This window comes from Propithecus coquereli, unplaced genomic scaffold (genome assembly GCF_000956105.1).
Source record: "Propithecus coquereli isolate 6110/MARCELLA unplaced genomic scaffold, Pcoq_1.0 Scaffold155, whole genome shotgun sequence".
NCBI classification, from domain to species: Eukaryota; Metazoa; Chordata; class Mammalia; order Primates; family Indriidae; genus Propithecus; species Propithecus coquereli.
This window is the reverse complement of record NW_012139969.1, coordinates 1,693,034-1,716,527: the sequence shown is the minus strand read 5'-3', so window position 1 is coordinate 1,716,527 and position 23,494 is coordinate 1,693,034. Positions and strand designations below refer to the sequence as shown.

The following is a 23,494-nucleotide window of genomic DNA, read 5'->3' as shown; positions in this document are numbered from 1 at the left end:
GCAGAAAGATCAATCCTTCTCGTCTCCGCTTCTCCGCACAGTGGCATCGCATGCGTCTGCAGCTCACATGCTGTGCCTCTCTTGCAGAAGACCAGAACAGAGGGGGCAAAGCCCGCCCAGCCCTGCCCCTCTCCCTGCCCCCCTGCCCAGCCCTGGCATGAGCAGCATCTGCCGCTTTCTGGCCCTCACTTGGCCTGGCCTCAGATGGAAGAAGGGGAAGAAAAAAGAACACCTGTGCCCTGGGAAACAAAGCCTTCCGAGACTCTTTCCTCAGACTTTTGCAAGGGCACGCCCTCTCTTGCCTCCAAAGTCTGGCTTTAAAGCATCACCTTTTTGCTGAGATCTAAAGATGCGGCCGGGAGGCAGGAAACTGCATTCTAGTTACAGGTACACCTTTGAAGGGCTGTGTGACCTTGAGCAAGTTCCTGCCCCTCTCTGGAGCTTAATTTCTCATCTGTGAAGTAGAGTTGCTGGAAGTGTTTTCCAGGGCTCAATTTTAACCTCTGTGGTCAAGACCAGGGTGTGGCCAGGGCGAGAGGTCAATGTGGGTTCAGGTTGTAGAATTACCTGTCTCAGATCCTGTCGCAGAGAAATTGCTCTCATAACCTCACTGACTTTCTTACCTAGGCCACGTGTTTTTCTGCGCAGACCCATTAGTGGAAACAGCTGCCGGGCTGGCAGAGCAGCCCCTCAGCCCGCCCCGAGGGCAGGAGCAGCTCCCATCAGTGCTTTCTCTGTCTGGCTTGTTCCAGGACGGCCCAAAGCGGAGGAGAAGGTTTGCGGGGTCACTGTGGCTCCGAAGGGCTGGGAGAAGAAGAGAACTTGGCGCGGGCAGGAGGGGAGGAGCTGGGGTGGGAGCAAGCGGTGAGGGGAGGAACGTTTTGGACCGTGTTGCTCTGGGCGTCGTGTCTGTGAGCACACCGGGTTGGGAGCTCGGGTTAGTGTTAGGGTGCACCCCATGTGGGTGCAGCTCCTCTCCCACCGACATGTGAAGGAGTTTCAGGCACAGAGGAAGCAAGGTCCTTCATTTGTCTGCTGCCCCCAGAGCAGGCCCCAAAGACAGAGAGTAGAGGCCACCGGAGTGCGGCTCCTCCAGGCAGACCCAGTGAGCAGACGTTACTTCGGGCATCGGCCTTTCGAGGTTCGCAGTTACAAGCTTCCTGGACCTGGTCTCCAGCACTACTTGTCAAGCCCAGGAGTCTCCCAGCGTCTCCCAGGGGGTAGAGGGTAGAACGGTTCCAGGAAAGAGAAAGAATGGGGAACAAAGTGGGAAAGAAGTATTTCCGGTGTCCCTGCTCGTGCCTCGTGCTGGGGTGCACCAGGGCAGGACCCGGGGCCACCTCTGTGCCTCTAGGACCAGGGTGTCGGTTTTGGTCTTCAGTACCCTCTTGCTCCTCCCCAAGCCCCCAAACCAGCTTAGTGTGTCCGTTCTGTCACTCCAGACCCCTGGGGTCTCCTGCTCTGCCCCATTGCTCATGGACCCTGCCCTCCAGGACGTCTCCAGAGTCAGCCTTTGCCCACTGCCCAGCAGCCCCCTTGGCCCCAGCCGGATCTCTCCAGAGAAGGGAAGCACCTGTGAATTGCTGCCGCGACCAGAGAGGCCCAAGGGTGCCATCCCTGCCCCTGCCTGTGTCTGTGCGGTAGGTGGGCGTGTTTGTCCATGCGCATACACACTTCAGAGCAGGAGCGTTGCGGGGCAGCGAGGGGCCCTGGACTGATTTCACACCGTGTCGGGACCCATGTAAACGCAGGTCCGTCGCAGCCTGTTATAGTACATGCATATGCGCGTGTGGGGCCGTTTGTGTCTCTGCAGATCTAACGTGTTGCAGAGTGAATATTGAAGCACGTGGCCCTTCATTTTATGGGGCCCGTGTGCTCCTAAATTTGAGGGTGTGGTGTATAGTTTGCCGGGTGACTGGTGTGCCCAAGGGCAACATGAGCTGCACCCCTGCGAGAGCCGGAGCACTGGGGCCCTTCTCCTTTGCCTGGAGGAGCCTCCCGGGGCTCCTGCCCTGCTGCCTCTTCTTCACTGGAGCGAGAGCTGGACCTCGGCCAAAGAGCCCATCTGAGGCCAAGGGCCCCAGCAACCTCAGTGGTCACAGCTGTCCCCGTGGTCCTTGCTGTCTGGCCCAGGTGGCCACGGCAGGCGAGAGGGGCTGACTGAAGCTAGAGAATCCCAGGCGTGAGCTTCTCGGGGCGCCCAGGGCTGGCCTGGGTGTGCTCTGGAGCAGTAATGGCGACACAAACCACGGCCGTCTATTGCGGGCGTGGAGTATGTCAGACGCTATCTAAACCACACAACAATGCCAGGAAGTGTCTTGTTTTACAGATAAGGAAACTGAGTCTGGAAAATTACATATCTTGCCTGGGCCATACAACAAGTAAGTTATAAAACGGGGATCTGAACCCAGGTCCGTTTGACTCTAAAACTCATACTTCTCTCTCCCCATTCTGATCCACAGATTATTCTAGAAAGAGGAGGAAATGAGGCTCATTTTCCCCAAATCCACACTTACCAAACAGCTGTGTTTGGCTTGTCAAAGATGAGCCTTTATTTCACAGAAGGAGCTTGACTTTCTGCCCCTGGATTTAAGATCCGGAAGTCCCTGATGCAGAGAACGGGAAGGAGGGGGCAGAGGAAGGTGACGGGTCCCCACCCAGAGAAGGCCTCCTGGAGCCGATGCAGGGACCCGTCTCCGAGCTTTGATGGGGGAGGGAGTTTGACTTACAGACCTCAGTCCGCACCTGGGGTCCTGGAGCCCAGTCGCATGTTGCGAGGTTCCCAGGGCTTGCTTTTGGGGCTTCCACGGAAGACCGCTTCGTGGCCACCCCAGGGATGAGGATGCCAGGGGAGCAACCCAGGCGAGGGGGTCAGAGCCACCCTTGGACACACACAGCTGCTCTTACCTGCCCTGGGAGACTCCGCTCCTTCCCTTCTCTCCCGGATTTAAGTTGCAGGGAAAATGTGTTATTTTTTCATTAAAAATTCATTTTGGAATGGATAGCCTTCGGAGATGTAATTAGCCACGTTATTTCTCTCCATTAGCGGTCCCCTGGCAGTTGCTGGAATTTCTTATCCTTTTTTCTCTCCATTTCACTCTTCCATCCTCCTTATAATCTAGGTTGCAACACTTCCCCACCCCCACCCCATTACCGTCACGTGCTCTGTTTTTAGATGGAATAACTATTTTAAAATCTGGACAGGGAGTTATAGCAAACTCCCCCCGCCACCGAGCTGTAGGATTACAGTCCCCTGAGCCAGCACAGAGCTCCAAGATGCCCACCGCTGCCAACAGGATGCAGGAGGCAGCTCCACGTGACACAGAGATGGCCCGGCTAGTGGCAAAGCTGGGCAGAGCCGGGAAGGCTCCTGCTCCCTACAGACTGCCTGGGTGATGCCAGGCAAGTAACTAAACCTCTCTGGTGTTCAAGGCAGGCACTCACATATGTAAAGCACTTCGCTTGAGGTACGTAGCAAGTGCCCCTTAAAAGGCAGCTGTGGTTGGGAGGCCCAGCTGTGAGCAGGAGACGTGGGTAGCGGGAAAGGCACACCTTTGCTGGGTGAGTCAGAGCCCCCTGCTTGGCGCTGCCCCAGGAGTCTGGGCTGGGGGACAGGTAGCAGGGAGAACCGTGATGAGGACCCCTTAAGGAGCAGGACTGGGTGGGCTCAGCCTGAGCCGCCCAAGGCTGAATGACTCCCTTTTGTCCAGAGTTGCTCCTATGGGTAATTCTGGCACCCACGAAAGTTGCCTGGGAAGGTGGGCTCCCCAAGACCTTGGAGATGGCCCAAAGTACGGCTAGTTGGCATTCCAGCTAGCTCAGGGGACTTCCAGGGTGGCCGGGCTGGCTCCTGCTCTGGGGACTGCAACTACCTCGGTGCTCAGAAGAGAGCAATCTCCACCCCAGCCCTGCTCCCCTTACACTAGTAATACGCGACGGGCAGCCATCTCCAGCGCTGTCAGAAAAGCCGTGCTCCGTGGGTTGAGGGCAGAAAGCCTCTTGCCAGAAATCCAAACGTATCCTCGTCCTCCACAAAGAGAACAAAGAGAAAACTATGGCTTTAGCATAAAAGATCTTCGGCACTTTGCAATGAAATAAAATCAGAACCGATGTGATTTCTATCCAGAACTAGAGTGCTCAGACTCAGACAGTCATGGGCAGGTATCCTTTGAAGGTATCCGTTGCTACCCGCTGGCAGGGATGCAGTTCGCGGCATTTCACAGAGCTGCGTCGTATCGCGCTGGCACGAAGGGTACTGGAGTGAACTTTGTTTCCAATACCGGCCCTACCCGCTTTCACAGTGATCCCGGTCCCTTAGGTTCTCAGAGACACGCGGAGACGGGGAAACTGACTGGCTCACGGGCTCTTGGAATTTGTGCGTGGATGTTACTCCAGCCGCACGGAAACAGGCAGCATCTCAACTTGAGTGGGTTCCCAGAAAGCTGCTCTCACAGCGATACTTACTGACAAGCCTCGGGCGTCGGTAACGCCGGGGATGCCGAGGATAGAAATAACCACCGCACACCGGGCGCCTCCTGCACTCCAGGGCCACGCCGGGCTTTACAGAGACCACTTCTTTCACCCTCAGTCCTGCGAGCTAGGGCCACCCTGGGGTGGCACATGGGAGGGTGCTGAGACTCGGGTAGGAAGGAGCCCCGCACAGGGCAGCCGACAGCACAGCATGCCCGTGACCAGGAGCAGCGGTCCCAGGATGTCAACCCACTCCATTTTTTGCAGGTGTCACCAAGACAGACACGACTTACATGGGCACTGGATGGAACAGCACTTGAGTCACATGGGGAAGAGACAGAGCAAGATCAGCTTCAATAGCAGGTGTCAGTCCCCATGGCCAGGGGCTCGTCCTGCAGCCAACACAGGGCCATGGTCGGCACGCACCCCTGTCACGCTGCAGGCGAAGGAACCCCTTCCCTCACCACCTGGAACAGGTACAGCGGTGGGCTTGGCCAGGTGCCACATGACGCACAAGCTTAAGCAGGACAAAGGAGCACACACTGAGCCTGGAACGGGGACAAAAATATTCCTACACGAGCCGATACGCCCAGCAGGAGCTAGGAGGGCTCCCTGTCTCTTGGTAAGGAAGCGATTCGGGCTCAAGGCCGCTTGTATGGGACTGAGCAGGGGCAAAAGACTGCACACAGGAGACTGCTTTTGCCGGCAGATGGGACCAAGGTCACATCGTTGGTGGGTGGCAGGGTCAGGATTTGAACCCGAGTCTTTCTGGCACCAAAGCCTGTGAGCTTTCTCACCGCATGGACACCGCGTGTCTGAAGATAACAGGTCTTCCCCAGGTCCCTCCGCACACCAGGGCCTCATCGGCTTGTGGACAGCCACATTCAGCAGAGGAAACATGGGCCCGGTGGTTTTCTCCTTCCCAGGACTTCTTTAATGCAAACACCTAGAATAATATTTTAAAACCTGGGATTCTTGTGCCCTGAAGAATCGTCATGTACAGAAACTTAAAGCAGGAAGCTGGATTCCCATCAGGGAGGGGAAATGCATAAAGGAAGGGTAACCGTGGTGATCGATTGAAAGCACTCGAGCAATTATGTAAATAAACAGACATGGTAAGGACCATTCAGCCCTGGGAAAAAACTGACACCTGCAAATCCCTTTAAGAATCTGAAAAAGAGAGGGAGGTGGATCAAAGGCCTTTTTTGCTTCCGTGCAGGGTCCTGCAATTCTGTTTGAATATTAAGCCTCATGTGGTTGCTACGAGGCTTTTGCAGCATGACTAAAGTGTGTTGGCTAATTCAGGGAAGGAATATTACCTACAATTCCCAGGTAGGGAGCCAGAGGTTAAAGGAAGGTCAGTAGATGAGCTGTGCCCAGCACGTTCATTTGAGAAGCCACACTGGATTTAGTACTCAGATTTTCCCAACTCTTTACCTGATCCTCAACTTCTCAGGGAAAAATTGCAGTTAATTCTCAGTTGTCTGTGTGGTTAATGTGGAGCAACAGAGGCACAGAGAATCTCAAATGACGAGTGATGCCATGCCATGCCCCTTCCTCTGGACATTAGCTTTGGAAACCTCTTGGGAACCTCAGAATGAAGCCACCCTGATGTGGAAGAGGCCCAGTCTGTATTCCAGCTCCGCTCTACTCAAAGCCACCCACCTCCCTCTCCAGGAAGACCCAGGGGCAGAGATCAAAGGAAAGAGGCTCTTTCCTAGGTGGGGATGGGGTGGTGGAGGAAGGCAGGTAATGAGGCCTCCTGCAGTGCCACCGGCTAGCAGAACAGTGACAGTAAATGAGGCAATGAATTGTGTCCACTGAAGACCTGCTCATGGACGCTGATTCATTATGTTAATAAGGACGGTGAAAGCCAGAGGTTGACTGTGTTCTGATTTCATGGCTGGGGAATCTGTGGCTCACGAGGGGGGAACATCCAAATTTGAGGTCAGAGTCCAAATTCCAATGCTGAGCTCCAATTCCAGTTTGGTTCGTCTAATTACTATCATCGCCTAATGACTACAGATGCTTCACAGCCAGATGGGACCTGAGTCGAAACGCAAGCAATGCTTAAGGTGGAGGACAGGGAGGCTGGAGCCAAGTGGAGCCAACTCCTTAGATCCACGCAACAAATATTGAGCACCTGCTGAGTGCCACGGCAGCAGGGTTGGCATGGGGCAGGGAGCACAAAAGAATCTGACATTGGCCCTGGCCTAAAGGAACTCAGGGTAAGGGGGGAGATGGGGCATGCACCAATCTCTGTAATACACACACAGAGGGAAGTGAAACGAGATTTAAGAGAACTTCATTTATTCGCCCGTTCAAGCTAATCATTCATTCAGTTACTCAGGCACCATTTTAAATGCCCTGGATATAAAGATGAGTAAAACTGGTCTCCACCCTCAAAGCTACTATTCAAATACTGCATCTGAGTCACTCGGGGAGATTTATCAAAGGACATTCCCCAGGCCCCCAGCCCAGGCATACTGATTCTGACTCTTTGCAGGTGGTACCCAAGAAATCCGAAGCTTGGGTCCTAGGTATTCTCCAGGTGCGAGTACTATCTGGTAGGATAACCAGCTGAGGGAGTCCAGAGGCAGAGCTGGAGACAGGGAGAAAGGCTCCGTGGCCCACCTCTCCCAGGAAGCCCACCCTGGCCAGTGCAGCCCACTCCGATCCCATGTCCTCTGAACCCAACCGCCACTGCACGCGCTGCAGTTTTCCCGAGTGACTACTAGGTTTAGTCCCTCGGTTCCTGTGTGTGTCTTAGCTCTGAAGGTAGGTGCTCCCATGTTCCAAGGCCATTGTGATGAGGGTTCCAGAGGCCTTGTGACACACAGCTGGTTCCTGTGGGAGGTCAGAAGAGGCCCAGTTCCTCAGGGAAATGCAACTCGTCTCCTAAAAGGAAGATCACCTTGCCCTGCTAATCAAGCATCACTAGGGCTCCAAGATAGTTCGAGTCAGAGGCTGCTTTGAAGACAGCTGGCAGGGGCCATGACCACCCTGTCTCCGGAAAACAGCCTCTCTGCTAGACAGTCAGCCTCCTTCATCCTGGTGCGTGTTCGTCATCAGCTCGTGCTTCCCTCCCCAACCTCGGTTCACACTTGGGCCGTTTTCCCCTGCTGGCTTGGAAAGGCTGGAACCCTGAGCTGGCGTAGAAGGAGGAGCAGGAGCAGCTGTACCTTAGTCTTACCACCAGTGCCAGCAACAGGACTGAGAAACCCAAGTCCCCCAGATGTGTTATTCTAACTTCCTTGAGTTTTAGGTTTGCAAGTTCAACCCTGAAGATGCTGATAAATTTTCTTTGGCGCTTTTGCCAACAATTTTGGTATGCTGCCACCAGGTGGCAGTAATGCTTTGTTAGTAAGTGGTTCTGAGCTCGGTTAACAAGACATCTATTTGTGAGAAGTCGGCCTCAGTCATAAAAATTTTCCGCACGGTATTTTTCCAAAATCATAATAACTAATTATAATGACCTTAACCGATCTCAAGTCTCATTAATCATAGTGATTAAGAGAGCGATACATAAAAATGCAAAATGGGCACCTCTCCCCAGAGTCTTAAACGTTACTGCTTTATTGCAATTATCACCAGGCCTCGATTTAAATGCTCTTGATATCTTTTGTCATTTCTCTGAACTTAGAGAAAGATAATAATAAAATAAACTGTCATATAGCATTTATTATGTACAACGACTCTTCTAAATGCTTTATCTAGTCGTTCATTCTCACACCCCTGTGAGATGAATGATGCTATTATCTTCATTTTATAAGTCAGAAAATTGAGGCACAGAGATTTAGTAACTTGCCTGTTGTCACGCAGCTAGTAAGTGGCAGAGCTGGTGGGCGTTTAGACCCAGGCAGGTGGGCCACGAAGTCCACCTAAACCAGTGATTCTCAAAGTGCGCTACCCAAACCTGCAGCGTTAGCACCAAATGCGGGCTTGTAAGACATGCAGACTCCTGGGCCCCACATCTTCTGAACCGGAAACTTAAGATGGGCCCCAGAGATCTGTGTTTTTTGAAAGTCAGCCCTCCAGGTGATTCTGATGCATAGCTAACTTTGAGAACCACTGCTTTAAACCATTTTCTTCATCACTGTGCTATGCTGGTGATACACCCCCACGCCTGGCTTGGCAATGATTGCTGATATGGGGAGCCCTCGTGACGTTTGAGGGTGTGTCTTGTTCTCAGATAGACTAGAGTAGAAAAAAGGTTGAGAATGTTAGGCAGAGTCAGTGACCTTCCCCAGGTGTCATTGGAGGCTCTGTGACTGGGTATTCAGAGAAACTCGGCATCAAAAACCCTCTAAAAAGTTTTACTTATCCTCCATTGATTTTCCTATTTTACTGGAAATGCTAGAGAAATCCCTAACCCAATGATGCAGAGGGAAGGTGGGGCGGGGAGATGTATTCCTGAAGCCAAGGCCTCTGGCAGCAGGAAACCTTAGAGCCACTTAGGGCTCCCACTTCTGGCCCCTTCCCCAGGGGAAGCCTGGCCGAAGTTTCTCCAGGTTCGCTGACGGAAGCGTTAACCTGCTTAGACACACCCTGAAGGTGGGAGGACATTTCCAAAAGTGCCCTACCTAGCAATACTCTTCCCAGGAGACTAGGAAAGTTGCTGCCACAGAGCCGAAAGGCATTATGAGCTACACATCTCTCCCTCCTGGATTACCAAGCCATTGTGCCCAGCGTGTGGGGCAGGGTGTTAATAGGTTGGTGGGGCAAAGAACGGAGGAATATGGGAGGATGAAGGTGGATTTGAGAGGCTATTGGGTTGACAATCCCCATCACTTTGAAGGACCCCAGATACACGCTCTCTGCTTTCTGGCATCGCCAGGTGGTATGGATGCACTGTGAGAAGTGAGGGAGGGGGCTTCCCCGTGGACATTTTCCTCTTGGCCTTCTGCAAGTCAATGGGCTGCTCCTTCTGATCCTTGGCTTCCTAGCAAGTGCCTTAGACGTACTTGTGGGTGGTCTGCAGTTTGCTTAGGTTTGGGAGATACAGGGAATTGGTGGGTGCAGAGGAATGGAGTTTCCCAGAAGGAAGAGGCGGTGGGTGACTTTTTATAAACAAATTCAACCATGGCAAAGCAGGCAGATGGCCAATTGTTGCAGGTAGAGGTTTCATAATGCAAATTCTCTGAGTACTCAACAGATGCTTTTGTGATGTTTCTAATCATTTCTGTCTTATTATGTTGATGCCATATCTTTTACTATGGCGTGCTGTGCATATTACTTTAATTTCAGTATTGTCTGCCTTTCACTGTTTGGCTTTTTTTATACCTTTGTTCATCGTTTCTTTTTTAATCATTGCATGGTATTTTAAGGTATACCTTTTGTTTACAGCTTGTGTAAGATACATATTTTTTATTCAAACTGAAAATCCTTGCCTTTTAATGAGTGAATGAGCGTAGGCTGGGAGAACACGGAGCAGTCAGAGTGGCGGAAACCTAGCTCCGATGACAGCGACAGTGCCTGCGTAGGTGGGGCTTGGCCTTAGCGCAGACTCTGCTTCCCAAGATTAGGCCAGTGCTGAGGTTTTTTCGTGCCTTCTTGGGTCCTTGTGTTCCCATTTTGGCTCAGAAGATAGGGCATGTATGAGCTACTGAAGAATGTGTTTCTCAATTCATCCCCATCAAACACACAGTTAGTGGAAATTACCCCAATTTGGGGCCTGCAGGCTCTGCTTTTTGGTTTCCAGTGCTGCTGTGCCTTCTGACACTGCGCTGGTCGTATGGTCAGCGGAGCAGCATCACCCGTCACCCAGGAGCTTGTTAGAGACGCATCATCTTCGGCCCCCCCCCAAACCTTCTGAATCAGAAACCACACTTTAGCAAGATCCTTCAGTGATTTGCACGCACATTTAATTTTGAGTCACTCATGCACATATTCAAGAGTACAGTCAATGGGGAGTTGGTGCTATGTGCAGCAGACATGTCTGGTCAGCTCTGTCCACCGGCACGTCTTTATGTTTGCAATGCGCAGTTCAAGATACTCTTCTCTCCAGTAGGAGGGAAGAGAGGAATCTTCTTCTATTCCAACAGGAACCCTAATTTCCAGTTGTTGTTTTGTAAACATTTTGCATTACTTTGCATGCTGTGTACTCACCTCCCTCCAACACATAGACATGCACACACACACCGCACACACACACATACACACACCCCTTATCTAAAACAGAAACCAGCCAAGCGAGGTGGCACACGCCTGTAATCCTAGCACTCTGGGAGGCCAAGGTGGGAGGCTCGCTTGAGCTCAGGAGTTCAAGACCAGCCTAAGCAAGAGCGAGACCCCGTCTCTACTAAAAATAGAAAAAATTAGCTGGACATGGTGGCACATGCCTGTAGTCCCAGCTACTCGGGAGGCTGAGGCAGGAGGATCGCTTGAGCCCAAGACTTTGAGGTTGCTGTGAGCTAGGCTAATGCCTCAGCACTCTAGCCTAGGCCATAGAGTGAGACTCTGTTTCAAAAAAAAAAAAATTAAGATAAAATAAAACGGAAACCATTTCTTATAATGAACTGTTTTACATCTCCAAGAAAGGTAAAATGGAGCTCATAAATGTGTTTAATTGGTACTTATTTTATATTTTCCAATATCAAGGCAGTATACATAATTATAGAAAATTCTTGAAGTACAAGAAAAAGTACTAATTCTCTTATCATTCAAAGATAATCACTGTTGTTTTTTTTGTTTTTGTTTTTTTTTTTTGAGACAGAGTCTCACTCTTTTGCCCAGGCTAGAGTGCCATGGTGTCAGCCTAGCTCACAGCAACCTCAAACTCCGGGCTCAAGCAATCCTCATGCCTCAGCCTCCTGAGTAGCTGGGACTACAGGCATGCACCACCATGCCCGGCTAATTTTTTTTTCTATATATTTTTAGTTGTCCGATTAATTTCTTTCTATTTATAGTAGAGACGGGGTCTCGCTCTTGCTCAGGCTGGTCTTGAAATCCTGAGCTCAAACAATCCGCCCGCCTTGGCCTCCCAAAGTGCTAGGATTACAGGTGTGAGCCACCACGCCCGGCCCACTGTTGTTTTTAGTGGATTGTTTTTTGTATTTTTTCCAAACAATTTCTGTAGTGGTCAATGCACCATATATATTAGAGTTTATGTTGTGTCAATTTTACCGTACATGACAGGCAGCGCGTGGAGATGTGGCAGTGTGCGTGCTAAGTGGTTCCGCAGCATGCGGTGCTTAGAGAGGGTGGCGAAATACAATTGTGTATCCAGCTTTTTCTGTTAACATTTGTATTTTCCAGATTATTCATTTCTTATGAACATCCATTTATATGCCTCCCTCTGTTCCATCGAGTATATAAACCACAGTTTACTTAGCTATTCCCTGATTGCAGAACGTTTAGAGTGCTCGCGTTTTTCGCGTTGCTCAGTAACGTGCAATGAAAATTATTGCAGGTACAGAAATGTTTCTATGTATTTTCAGTAATTTCCTCAGGATAGATTTCCAGAAGTGAGGCAGGCGGTGAGCTTTGATTCGTGTTGCAAAGTCCAGAGCACATTATTTAAAAATCACACTCAAAAAAACCCCCAAAAGCTCCTAAAAGAGAGCTGAACTGGTTGTCTTTGCCAGGTGAAGAGAAAACCATCCATTGACAAGACGGAATGGGATGGCTTCTTTGACGAGAACGGCCACTTGGCCAAGTCGCGGGACTTCATTTGTGTTAACATCCTGGAAAGGGTACGGTCCCCAAGCTACCCGTGGCCTTGCCCTGGAACCGGAGGCGTGGATAGGCAGGGGCAGGCACGGCGTTGGGAAAAACCCTTTTGGTGGCATCGAGAGGACGTGACCCCCACCTTCCACCCTGCTCCAGGGTCTGCACCCCCTCGTGAGGACGGAAGCCTGGAAGTTCCTCACGGGCTACTACTCATGGCAGAGCTCCCAGGATGAGCGGCTCACCGTGGACAGCACGAGGAGGTAGAACATTCCAGATCCCCTGTCGGGGGAGGGTGGGTGGCGCTGCAAGGGGCAGTTGGTGCCCACCCAGCCTGCAGATTCGGTCCTCTTCCCCTATATAGATTCTCATTCCAAGAGAGAAACCCCGACCCAGGCCTCTCTGCCGTAGCTCCATTTACCGTCTGCTCTTATCCCCCAGCCCCCAATCCCACCCTTCCCTGGGGCCTGTGCCTTCTGCTCTCTCCCACCCACTTCCCCGGGCCCCATCCCCCACCGCATCGCCTCCCTGAAGCCGATGGCTGAGCTGCCTCCTGGGTCTAGCCATCCACCCCTGCCCATGCCCAGCACCTCCCCGCTGTACCCAGGGGGACATGTATGAAACCCAGTCTGGGCTGCTGGTGTTCTTAGGTTAAAAACTCCCAGTGGTGTAACTGGTTACATTTCAAATAGCACATCCTCTCTTCCAAGGCCTTCCTGGTCCTGGCTCCCCCCAGTCCCAGCACCTGACATTCCAACCACACTGACTGCCTGACTCCCCCTTTGCTCAGTCCCCACCCCCACTCCTGCCCCAGCACAGACCACATTTGTACTCCCCTCTGCCTACAAAGGCCTCCCTATCATCTGCCTATCAAAACTCCACCCTTCCTTCAAGGCCCTGATCAGACAGTACACCTCCTCCAAGCAGCCCTCCCAGATCTTCCAAGGGAGCCAGGAGGAGGACTTTGGTTCAATAGATAATACACAGGCTTTAAACTTGGGCTGTCTTGGATTTGGAAGCCAGGTTCAAATTTCAGCACTATCATTTACACCCTGGGTGAACTTGCCTATGAACTTCACCGCTGAAGTCTCAGTCGCCTCCTTCACAAAGTGAGGGCAACAATACGTGTCACGGAGTGGTTGTGAGGGCTGAATTAGAAAGTATAGGTAAGCGCCTTGCACAGGTGAGGAATGAGCAGCTTTTATGATTTTGACGTGAATGCTTCCTTTCCGAAGCCAGAGGCCCTTGAGTTGCGCTTCTCCTGTGACCCTGGGCACTTGGTCCAGCAGCGGAGACACTGGAGCACGTGTCTTCTCTAGCAGGCCAAGGGCAGACAAGCGCAGGGTCTGCCCCGATCCCCTTTGTCCTGGGCCCTCTCCAGGCCTTGCCCGTCCGTGTGAGGGCTCCGCACACGCTGCCCTGTGGAACATCTTCCCCTCGGAAGTGCTCGCCTGCGCTGGACTGGGGGGTCCGGGAACCGGGAGCAGGGGGCCGGGTGCGGCCCGAGAGGGTGGGGAAGAGATGCACTCACAGCGGCGGCCAGACAGTGAGCCAGGGCCGCAGGGGCTGTGAGGCCTGAGCAGCCTGGCCAGAGCCTGCCTGTAGCAGTCGTCTGAGACTGCGCAACAACGTCCCACAAACGGGGTGGCTCTCACCAACAGAAATGCGTCCTCTCACCATTCTGGAGGGCAGAAGCCCCAAGTCAGAGCACCGGTGCCCTCCGGAGGCTCTGGGGAGAAGCCTTCCTTACCTTGCGTCTTTTGGCAGAGTCAGGTGTCCTTGGCTTGTGGCTGCATCACTCTGACCTCTGCCTCTGTGATCACAAGACCCTCTCCTCTCTCTGTGTCTCTTATAAGGACACTTGTCATTGGATTTCAGGCCCACCTGGAGAGTCCAGGATGGTCCCGTCCTGAGATCCTTAACTTAATCACATCTGCAAAGACCCTTTTTCCACGTAAGGTCACATTCGCAGGTTCCGGGGGTTAGGACATGGATGTATGTTTTTGGAGGCCACCATTCAGCCAGCTACACCTGCTAATCGCATTCTAGCGATGGGACATACGCAACACAGCTGCCAGTATTATCCCTGCTGCACAGAGAGGAAGCTGAAGCTTAGGGACGGAAAGTGCTGCCCCAAGCTTGACCGCGGTTGCAGACACCCAGTTATTAAGTTGAGCAGCCGGGATTCAGGTACAGCGGTTGGACTCCAGAGCCCCGGGAGTTAAGCCATTTCCAATCTACACTCCAGGGACACTTTAGGGAGCGGGTAGGGCGAACAGGTAGGGGCGCGGCTGGGCAAGGCTGCTGTCCTGTATCTGCCGTGATCTTAGCAGCCGCTGCTGCTCAGAGTTCTCCCCAGCTCGTCAAAAGGTGCAGGCCACCCCGTTCAGCCTCAATCCTGTTCTCACAGGAAGAACTACGAGGCCTTATGCCAGATGTACCAGAAGATTGAACCCCTTCTGGAAAACCTGCACCAGAACTTCATAGAGACTCGGAATAATATCAGTGAGCACCGTGGCGTGGGGAGGCTGGGCAGAGGCGAGGCTTGGTGCCATCGCTGTCCCCTTCTCAACCATTTCCAGGGAGGGCTGGGTCCCGGGGTCCTGGGAGCTGCTTTGACTTGTGCCTGAGTTTTGCCAGCTAGGCCTTGGTTCGTCCCCCCTCCAGTCTCCCAGGGTGTCCCAGATGCCCGAGCCATGTTGCCCGGGGTGCATGATGTTCCTGCTGCTGGGTCTACCTCTCTTCCTCCCTTGGCCTTGAACTAGGTTGGATTTGAATTGGACAGAGAGGAAGCTGGCGGGGGACGGGTAGACATTCCTGCCAGAGGGTATGGCCTGGTCAGAGATTTGGAGATGGGAAGAGACCCGGACAGCTCTGGGTGTGGTGGGAGTTGAGCCTGGGGGAGGGGCTGCTGTGCGTTCCGTAGCCCACCCCCCAGGAAGTGCCAGGGCCTGCCCCCTCACCCACAACCTTCCGCTGTGCTGCCTACCTGCCCCTCGCCCCCAACCTAGCACACGACATTCAGAAGCTCTATGACAAAGACCCCCTGGGCAATGTCCTCATCGACAAGAAGAGGCTGGAGAAGATCTTGCTGCTGAGCTATGTCTGCAACACCCAGGCAGGTGAGCCGGAGGGCTGGGCAGCCCGGCAGCCTCCACTGCTCCGTCCTCTCCTGGGACCCGGCCCAGCCTGGGCCCAGGGTCCACGCGCGCTCACCCGCCCCTCTCCACCGCAGAGTACCAGCAGGGCTTCCACGAGATGGTGATGCTCTTCCAGCTGATGGTGGAGCATGACCACGAGACCTTCTGGCTCTTCCAGTTCTTCCTGCAGAAAATGGTGAGGCCCGGGCCTGAGCTCAGGCGCAGGGATCCCTCGTTCGCCACACAGCCCTTGAGGTGGGGCAGGCATCGTCAGCCCCGGCCCCGCTCCAGCCCTGCAACAGCTCCCTGGGTCACAGAGGAGCCTGGGAGGGCAGTGCCGGCCAGTGGGTGTGTCATGGGGGGCAGGGGTGGCAGGCATGAGAGCTGAGAAGGGGGATGGAGCGATGCTCTGGGTCCAGCTCTCACCAAACTGTGAAAGAGCATGGCTGGCCTGGCCCAGTGACGTCACCCTCTCCTAGCACCCCCTTCCCCAGCCACAGCTCTCCTCCCTGCAAACCCTCCCTGATCCCCTCGACCTCCAGACTAAAGCCCACGAACCTCAGCCAGGCATCTGAGGCCTCCTCCAAGTCTTGTGTCTCACTGCTCCCTCCACACAACCTGCATTCCAGGCACACCGGGGACTTGGTGGTCCCCAGGTACACCCCACCCTGTCCAGGTTGAAGCGTTTGAAGACGTTGCTTTCTGGAACTTCCCCCTTGGAAAGCCTTTCCTCATGATCTGTGAGAGGCTGCCCAGAACCCTCCCCCACCCCTCCCTCCACACAGTCACGGACATAGATGTGCATGTGCACACACGCACACACACACTCTCACACACACACACCCCTAGGCTCATACAGAGACACGGGCCCATCCCGGAGCCAGCGCCTCCAGAGTTGGAGTTGGGGTCAGTGGGGCTGACTCTTCCGGTGTCCTCGGGCCGAGGTGGGGCTCTGTCTCCCTCCTTGCCACCCTCTTGTGCAGGAGCACAGCTGTGTCATCAACATCGGGGTGGGCAAGAACCTCGACATGCTCAACAACCTCATCACCTTCCTGGACCCTGTGTTCGCTGAGCACCTACGTGAGTGGTCCCCACCTCCTGCCATCCCCCAACCAGGACAGGCATGGGAGGGGGCAGGACCCCACCATGGCAGTGGTCCCCCATCATTTGATCACCTGGATGGCGGAGGAGGAAGGAGGGTTCACCTGGGTGGGGTAGGAGTCTGGACAGTTGAAAATCGATCCCAAACAGTCTCCAGGGGCAGTTGGGAGAGTGACAGCCAGGCTTTCTGCATTTCCAAGTGTTTTGCACGCTGTTGTTGGCGCTGCGTGCGTTCACTTCATCATGAGTTTTCCCCTGACTGTGGCCTCGGCCCCTCTTCCCACAGAAGGGAAGGGCGCGGGGGCCGTGCAGTCCCTCTTCCCCTGGTTCTGCCTCTGCTTCCAGCGCGCCTTCAAGTCCTTCGACGACGTCTGGCGGCTCTGGGAGGTGAGGTGCTCAGCTGGGCACAGCTGGCGTAGCCCCACGTTCTCGTGCCTCTCCCGTTACTCCTGGCTTGGCTGGAGCTCAGCAGCTTGGCGTTTTATTAGGCCAGCGACCCTGCTCCCACCTTGCTGGAGGAAGCTGGAGCATCAGTTTGTCAATCTGTTCATGTAACGCAAAGGACCCACTGGCTGTGCCCTCTGCAGGGCGGCCGGCATGGAAGGGCCCCCGGGGCCTGTGCCAACAGAAGCTCCCCTCCTCCCCGCCCACGCCGCCTCTCTGCTCTCCCTTCCCCAGCTGCCCTCCGTGGCCTCCTCTCCCACCAGACTGCTGGCTCCTGTGGAGCCCTCTCTCGCAGGAGGTGGGCCCCCGAGGGACACTTGTAGTCCTCTGACCACAGTCTCCTGGGCCATCAGCAGATAAGCCCCCTGAGGACCACCCCCACCACCCATGTCTGCCCTGCCCAGTGGCTGCTGCTGTCTGCGGGATCCAGCCCAACCATCAGCCTGGCATTCAGCGCCCCACAAGTCAGCTCTCGCCTGCCTCACCCCTGCCTCCTGGCCTGCTGGTCTCCCTGCCCGAGTCCATGGCCACTTCTAGGCCTAGGCCCCAAACCCTTGGGCTGTTGAATTCCCATCCACTCTTGCTTTGCCAAAACTCCACTCAAATGCTAAGTTTCCCAGTCTCTCCCCCTGCCCCCCATTTGTCCCCTCCCAGCCATCTAGTTAATTCCCTGAAGCTTTATCTCTGAATCCTCCATCTCTAGCCAGCATGATGCCTAGGGCCCCAGAGGTGCTTGTGAGCACTTGCCTGAGTGAGTGAACGAGTGAGTGAACGAGTGAATGAACGAGTGAGTGAATGAGTGAATGAGTGAGTGAATGAGTGGGTGAACAAGCAAGTGAATGAGTGAGTGAACAAGTGAGTGAATGAGTGAATGAATGAATAGGTGAATGAGTGAGTGAACGAGTGAATGAATGAACAAATGAGTGAGTGAACGAGTGAACGAGTGAGTGAACGAGTGAATGAGTGAGTGAGTGAACGAGTGAATGAGTGAGTGAATGAGTGAGTGAACGAGTGAATGAGTGAGTGAGTGAACGAGTGAATGAGTGAGTGAATGAGCAAGTCTGCAGAGACGTCCAAGAATGGCCGACCCAGGCCATGTGGTGGGTGGGTACCTCAGCGTCCCGAGGCACCTGCAGTCCGGCCACAGGGCCCAGGCTGAGCCCCGTGGCCTGCAGGTTCTGCTGACGGGGAAGCCCTGCAGGAACTTCCAGGTGCTGGTGGCCTACAGCATGCTGCAGATGGTGCGGGAGCAGGTGCTGCGGGAGAGCATGAGCGGGGACAACATCCTCCTGGTGAGAGCCCCCTCGGGCAAGCCGCCGGCCCAGCCCATGCCCAGCTGGAAGACCCGGCTTGTGGGGTGCTGGGCTTCGGTGCCCCCGCCACAGGAGGAGCCAGGGGGGCTCACGTGCCGAGCACTGTGCCGAGGCTTTAGCAGCTCGCTTGCTTCAGCCTCGTGACAAGTCTGACACGGAGGGGCTGTGACGACCACAGCCACCTCTGGTTAGCTTGCGAGGAAACTGACGCCTCGAGGGCGTCGTAGCCGCTGGGCTCTGTGGCCCGCAGTTAGCGCCACGGACCTGGGACACTCCTGTGGCCAAAAGACCCAGAGCTTCTAACGGCTTCAAAAAACAGCTGAAGTCTTTGTTCCAAAACAGTCTTAGGTGGCACCCCAATCATAAACCAAGCCCTCCTTGGAAGCCCCTGAGATACTGGGCGGAACCCCCAGAGCCTAATATGAAAGACACATTTACCAGCCCCCCAAAATATAAAATTTCAGGCACTGCACCAGGCGGGCTGGGGAGAGATCGGGCGGCCCCAGTGATGGCTGTGAGCGGCCGCCCTCCCTTGGTGCTGCGGGCAGCTGCCCGTGCCCAAGAGCCCCCACCCAGCCATACCCCTCCCGCTCTGGCACAGGCCTGCAACAAGCTCATCGACCTCGATGCTGACGAGCTGATCTCCGCTGCCTGCGTGGTTTATGCTGAGCTCCTCCAGAAGGAGGTGAGTCGCCCAGTGTTTCTCCTCCTCCTCCTCCTCCTCTTCCAAGAAGCCTCCCCTGATCTCCAAGCCCAGCCCCTGGCAGGCACATTCAACTTCAGAGACAGTATGTGCCACGTTCTCTGCCACCCGTCCACCGAGGTCGCGCTGTGTGGTCTTCCCGCTGTCTGCACGAGTAGCTCCCACCTCCCTAAGCAGGCTGTGCTTCCAGAGGTCACGACCCTCATTCCTTGTGCCCCGCGTCCATCCCAGTGGGTCCGGGCATGGGTCCTGGCACCCAGGGGCTCAGGAGAACGTCACCGGAACTGAAGACTGAAAGCGACAGACCAGTGAATGCCCACCGCACACCTGCGGAACCCTCCTCTTCCCAGGTTCCTCGGCCATTAAAGGATTTCTTTCTCTGAGGACGCCGACACCCACGGTGGACTGACGCCCTCAGCAGACAGGACGAAGGCGGCTCTTCAGCGTGAAGTCGGCGTCAAGTCCGCGGGGGCGCTGGCGTGGGGACTAGTTAACACAGCTGCAGCATAAACAGCGTCTGCGATAATGGCCTGTGGTGGTCAGCGTGTCTCCCTTGACCTTGGGGCGGGGCGTGTGCGGCTGAGACGGGGTTGTGCGTGAGAAGAGAGGCTGGCTGGAGAGAGACAGGATCTGAGTGAGGCTAGAGAGAGGGCCTGCAGCTCCTCCCCGGCTGAGGTTTCCAAGGCTGCGGCAGGTCCGTATCTGGCAGCAAACGGTTAAGAGAAGGGCCAACTTTGAGAGCCTTCCAGACTCCCGGGAAGACGAAATTGAACATATCTAACAAGGCTTAGTCAGTACCTGACCCAGCGGTGCCCCACCCCTGCGCTCCCTGTATCCCACACGCCACTCATACAATTAAGTCGTTTTTCCAGAGCTTCCTCGCTGGGCTGTGGAAGGGCCCAGCCTGGAAGGAAGGAACCTCTGACAAGCAGGCCAGTCCCCTCCTGGTTTCAAAGCCTCCTTCATCATTGCACCTTCATCTCTCAGCCTGCAAATGTGTCCTCAAGCTAAGCTGTATTTTTCAGCCTTGTCCAATCTCTCCAGGAAATGCAGTCTTTGCCCTTGCCCAGGCAGTCATTGTCTCCCTGGGCCAGGGGCGTTCCACCTGCTCCTCCTAGGCTATGCCACAGCCCAAGCCCCTGGCCAGCCTGCCCCATACTCCTGGGCCTCTCGGAGGGGTGACCTGAGGGCAGACGTGAAGATGGGCCAGACGGGGCTGAACCTGCAGAGCTGCGGAGCAACGCATACAGGTGCACACGCGCGCACACGCACGCACACGCACACACCCAGCCCTGCCCGGTGGCTGCGTGCTTTCGGGAAAGCTGACAATGGGCAGGAGGGACCCCTTGGTCTTGCTCTGGACTGGTCCCTGGGGGTAAGGCATAGCCATCCTTCTCACTCCTCCGCCAACCACCGTCCCGCTGCTCCCATCCTGTCACAGTGACCATCACTCAAAAGGCACTACGTCCCCAGTTAGTGTCTGGTCTCCTCCCCCTCGAGTGACAATCTCCCATCCACGGCCAGCTCTGAGTCTCTTAGCTTCTGGGTCCTTGCTGGGCGGAAGCAGAAGAATGGGCCCTGTCCCCTCCACGTACACACACAACGTCTTCTCCACATGGCTACAGAGCTAGTGTTCGCTGGGCAGGAGGCACATGGTAAATTCGTATATTAATACTGCTCTTCTCCTCAGCTTTATGTTCCTAAGACAGTTTGTTTAAATGAGGATTCCTGCACGGAATATAGTTCTCCAAGAGTGAAACTGTGTTTGCGTTTTGCCAAAGAACCAGAGAACCAGAGTAAAAGACATTTTGCTGAGCTAACCTTGGCCTTGGGAAGAGAACAGTCGATAGAAACATCAGGTGTGCATTTTCTAACGGTTCTTTTGGACTGGTGGCATTAGTTGGCCTATGATTTTTGGTTGGGACATACACACGATGCCAAATATCTATTTCAAAACTAAAAAAATTTAAGAACTCACCTTCTTAAGGCCAATTGTTTCCATACTTGTTTTTAAAAACCATTGGTGCCCCATTATTACACAGCCTTTCCCAGGAGCCCAGTGGATCAAATTTGGGTGAAGATCCCAGAGCCCTCCCCCTGCGGCCCCTCTCAGCCCCCACTCCTGGAACCTCACATCATTCCCTATGGTACCTCCAAGGACCCTCTGGCCTACTAGAGAGCATGTTTGAAAATCTCTGTTAGGTCTTAAGGATGAGGCAGATTAAGTGTTGACACTGAATTGATCCAGGTTCGGACAAACCCCAGGTGGTGATGTGGTGGAAATGAAGGTCTTAGACGCGCCGGACTCTCAGTTCATCTGCAGCACTACCAGCCCAGGGACTGTGGAGTAGGGTCTTCCCAGTACACTGCTGTGCATATCCCAAAGCCAGTACGGGCTTCTCCTTACTTAGTTTGCCACTCAAATAGTGCAGTGTTATTTTTCTCTAGTAGGGCCCATTCCAGAGACAGAGCTATGAGAAGCATTGAAATTGTAGGGCCTAAGTTTGCTGTATGGCAGGGACTGTGTTGGTTTAAATAGCTTTTTTCAGGACACATTTATTGAGTACTATCTTAGTCTGTTTGGACTGCTATAACAAAATGCCATAGACGGTAATTTATAAACAACAGAAATTTATTGCTCACAGTTCTGGAGGCTGGGAAGTTCGAATTCAAGGTGCTAGTGGATCCATTGTCTGGTGAGGGTTTGCTTTCTGCTTCCAAGGTGGCACCTGTTGCTTGTCCTCACATGGCAGAAGTGGGGCAGGACAGCTGCTTTCAACCTCTTGTATAAGGGCACTAATCCCATCCTTACCCCCTCGTGACTTAATCACTCCCTAAAAGGCCCCACCTCTTAATATTATCACGTTGTGTATTGGGTTCCAACATAGGAATTTCGAGGAGACACCAAGATTCAAACCATAGCAAGTACTTACTGTGAGCTGCCTGCTGCCCAGGTACTGAGATTCAACAGTTTGAGGGAAAAAGACACACAATTTCTGTTTCCATGACACTTAGAGTTGAGTAGGGATCAGATAATCACCTTAAAGAACATATAATTGTAAATTTCTTTTAGTGTTCTGAAGGAAAGGAGCATGGTTCTAGGAGAGAAGATAAATCCGTGGTGGTGGCCATGGTGGTGGTGATGTCAGTGATGATGATTATGTTGATGACGGTGGTGGGGACGTCATGATGTCAGTAACAATAGTGGTGGATAACTGAGGTAGTGATACCAGTGAGCACAATAGTAGTAATGTCAATGATGATGGTGGTGATAGTGATGTTGATGTTTGTTATGTTGCTGGTAGTGGGGATGTCAGTGACGACAGTAGCAGTCATGTCAGTGATGGCGGTGGTGATGGTGATGGTGATGTCAGTGATGGTGGTGGTTGCCACTGATGTTGGCGGTGGTCATGGTGATGGCAGTGGCAGAGGTGACACTGATTCTGGCAGTGGCAATGATAATGTCAGTGGTGGCGGTAGGGCTGACTTTCATTCACCCAACAAAAACTTACTGAGTGTCTACAATGGCACTCCTTGGAGGTACCATAGGGAAGGATGTGAGAGCCAAGGTGAGGAGTGAGGAGAGCCGTGAGCTCTGGGCTTCCCATTCTGTACTGATATTGGTGATGGTGTCGGTGGTGATTGAAAGGACGGTAGGTCTTGCCAGCGAAATGACAGAAAAATGAGCTCTCTGCTCTCTCTCTTCCTCCCGCTGACAGGCACCCTACAACATCAGATGTTTTCACAACATCTGAAAAGAGCTCAACAGACAGAAAGGAAATGTAAATCTTTCTTTTTACATTCACCAGCTTACTACCTTTCAGAATTTGTTTTATAGCCCCAAGGAGTTCCTGAAGAGCTCCTGGATGGAGAGCAGGGGTGCAAGCTCTAGGCCTCAGTTTCCTGCCCCAAACAATATCTCAGGGGTGAGATCACATCCCCAGTGATAAGCCTGACTACATTTCAGAGATAACCAAGTCTCCAGGAGCAGAAAAATCAGAAAAGACAGACAACCTGACCACTTGCAGCTGCCTGCTGCTAATGACTCCACAGCCGCTTCTGTTATCAACTGACGACAATCACTATTTTTTTTCCTTTCTCTTTGTCCCCCCAAATCAGCAAGCCACCTGGCCTCAGGGCCAGCACCCTCTTCTCTTTCTTTGGGATGCCATGCTGTCTCCCTGCTCTCTTTTTCTCCCTGTCTTTCCTCTCTCTCACTCTCTCTCCTTCTAAGAAGATTAAATGAACTTTTTAACATATATGTATCTCCTAATCTCAGTGTGAGAAATCTTTCTCCCCATGCTGTGAGCACCTACTAAGATTTCCACCCTAACAGTGATGGTAGTCATGACGGAGGTGAAAAGTGATTGATTCATTCTGAAAAACTAGTGCCCAGCACACTTCCAGTGAGCAAGATGTAAACATCTTTAAGTGAGTCGCAGTGGCTATGAGCATAGAGAGAAAGAAAATGGAAGTACCTAGGCCCAGTCAGGCTTTCCAAGCCTCGGTCCTGAGCCTGACACAAAAGCTTGGGTTGGCCGTGTTCCTTCCATCCTCTCACCCCCACCTCTCCTTCTTTCACTCTTCTTCTAAATTGCTTCCCTGGAGAATTCATCCATTTATTCCCCCTTCTCTGGCTCCTTTGAAAGCCCATT

At 53.5% G+C, this 23,494-nt stretch overlaps 1 protein-coding gene across 2 annotated transcripts; it reads left to right on the top strand.

Annotated features, from left to right (window-relative positions):
- The first annotated feature begins 7,318 nt into the window (after positions 1-7,318).
- Positions 7,319-19,272, top strand: TBC1D21 (TBC1 domain family, member 21). 2 transcript variants are annotated; one of them, XM_012640576.1, is made up of 11 exons: positions 7,319-7,524; positions 12,057-12,164; positions 12,298-12,401; positions 14,549-14,643; positions 15,150-15,260; positions 15,374-15,474; positions 16,262-16,358; positions 16,666-16,766; positions 17,999-18,115; positions 18,738-18,821; positions 19,190-19,272. In XM_012640576.1, exons 1-11 carry the CDS (start codon positions 7,465-7,467, stop codon positions 19,220-19,222), a joined length of 1,011 nt encoding a protein of 336 aa, XP_012496030.1. In that variant the 5' UTR covers positions 7,319-7,464; the 3' UTR covers positions 19,223-19,272. The 2 variants fall into 2 exon arrangements, with proteins under 2 accessions (XP_012496030.1, XP_012496031.1); XM_012640577.1 differs by lacking the exon at positions 12,057-12,164 and having other exon boundaries at positions 7,465-7,524.
- Positions 19,273-23,494: the final 4,222 nt, after the last annotated feature.

Bases quoted from the DNA above. Each gene is read 5' to 3' on its own strand.
- TBC1D21 (XM_012640576.1), top strand. From the start codon at position 7,465: ATGACCACCCTGTCTCCGGAAAACAGCCTCTCTGCTAGACAGTCAGCC. The intron at 7,525-12,056 runs GTGCGTGTTCGT...TGTCTTTGCCAG, and splicing joins AGTCAGCCTCCTTCATCCTG to GTGAAGAGAAAACCATCCAT. The intron at 12,165-12,297 runs GTACGGTCCCCA...ACCCTGCTCCAG, and splicing joins GTGTTAACATCCTGGAAAGG to GGTCTGCACCCCCTCGTGAG.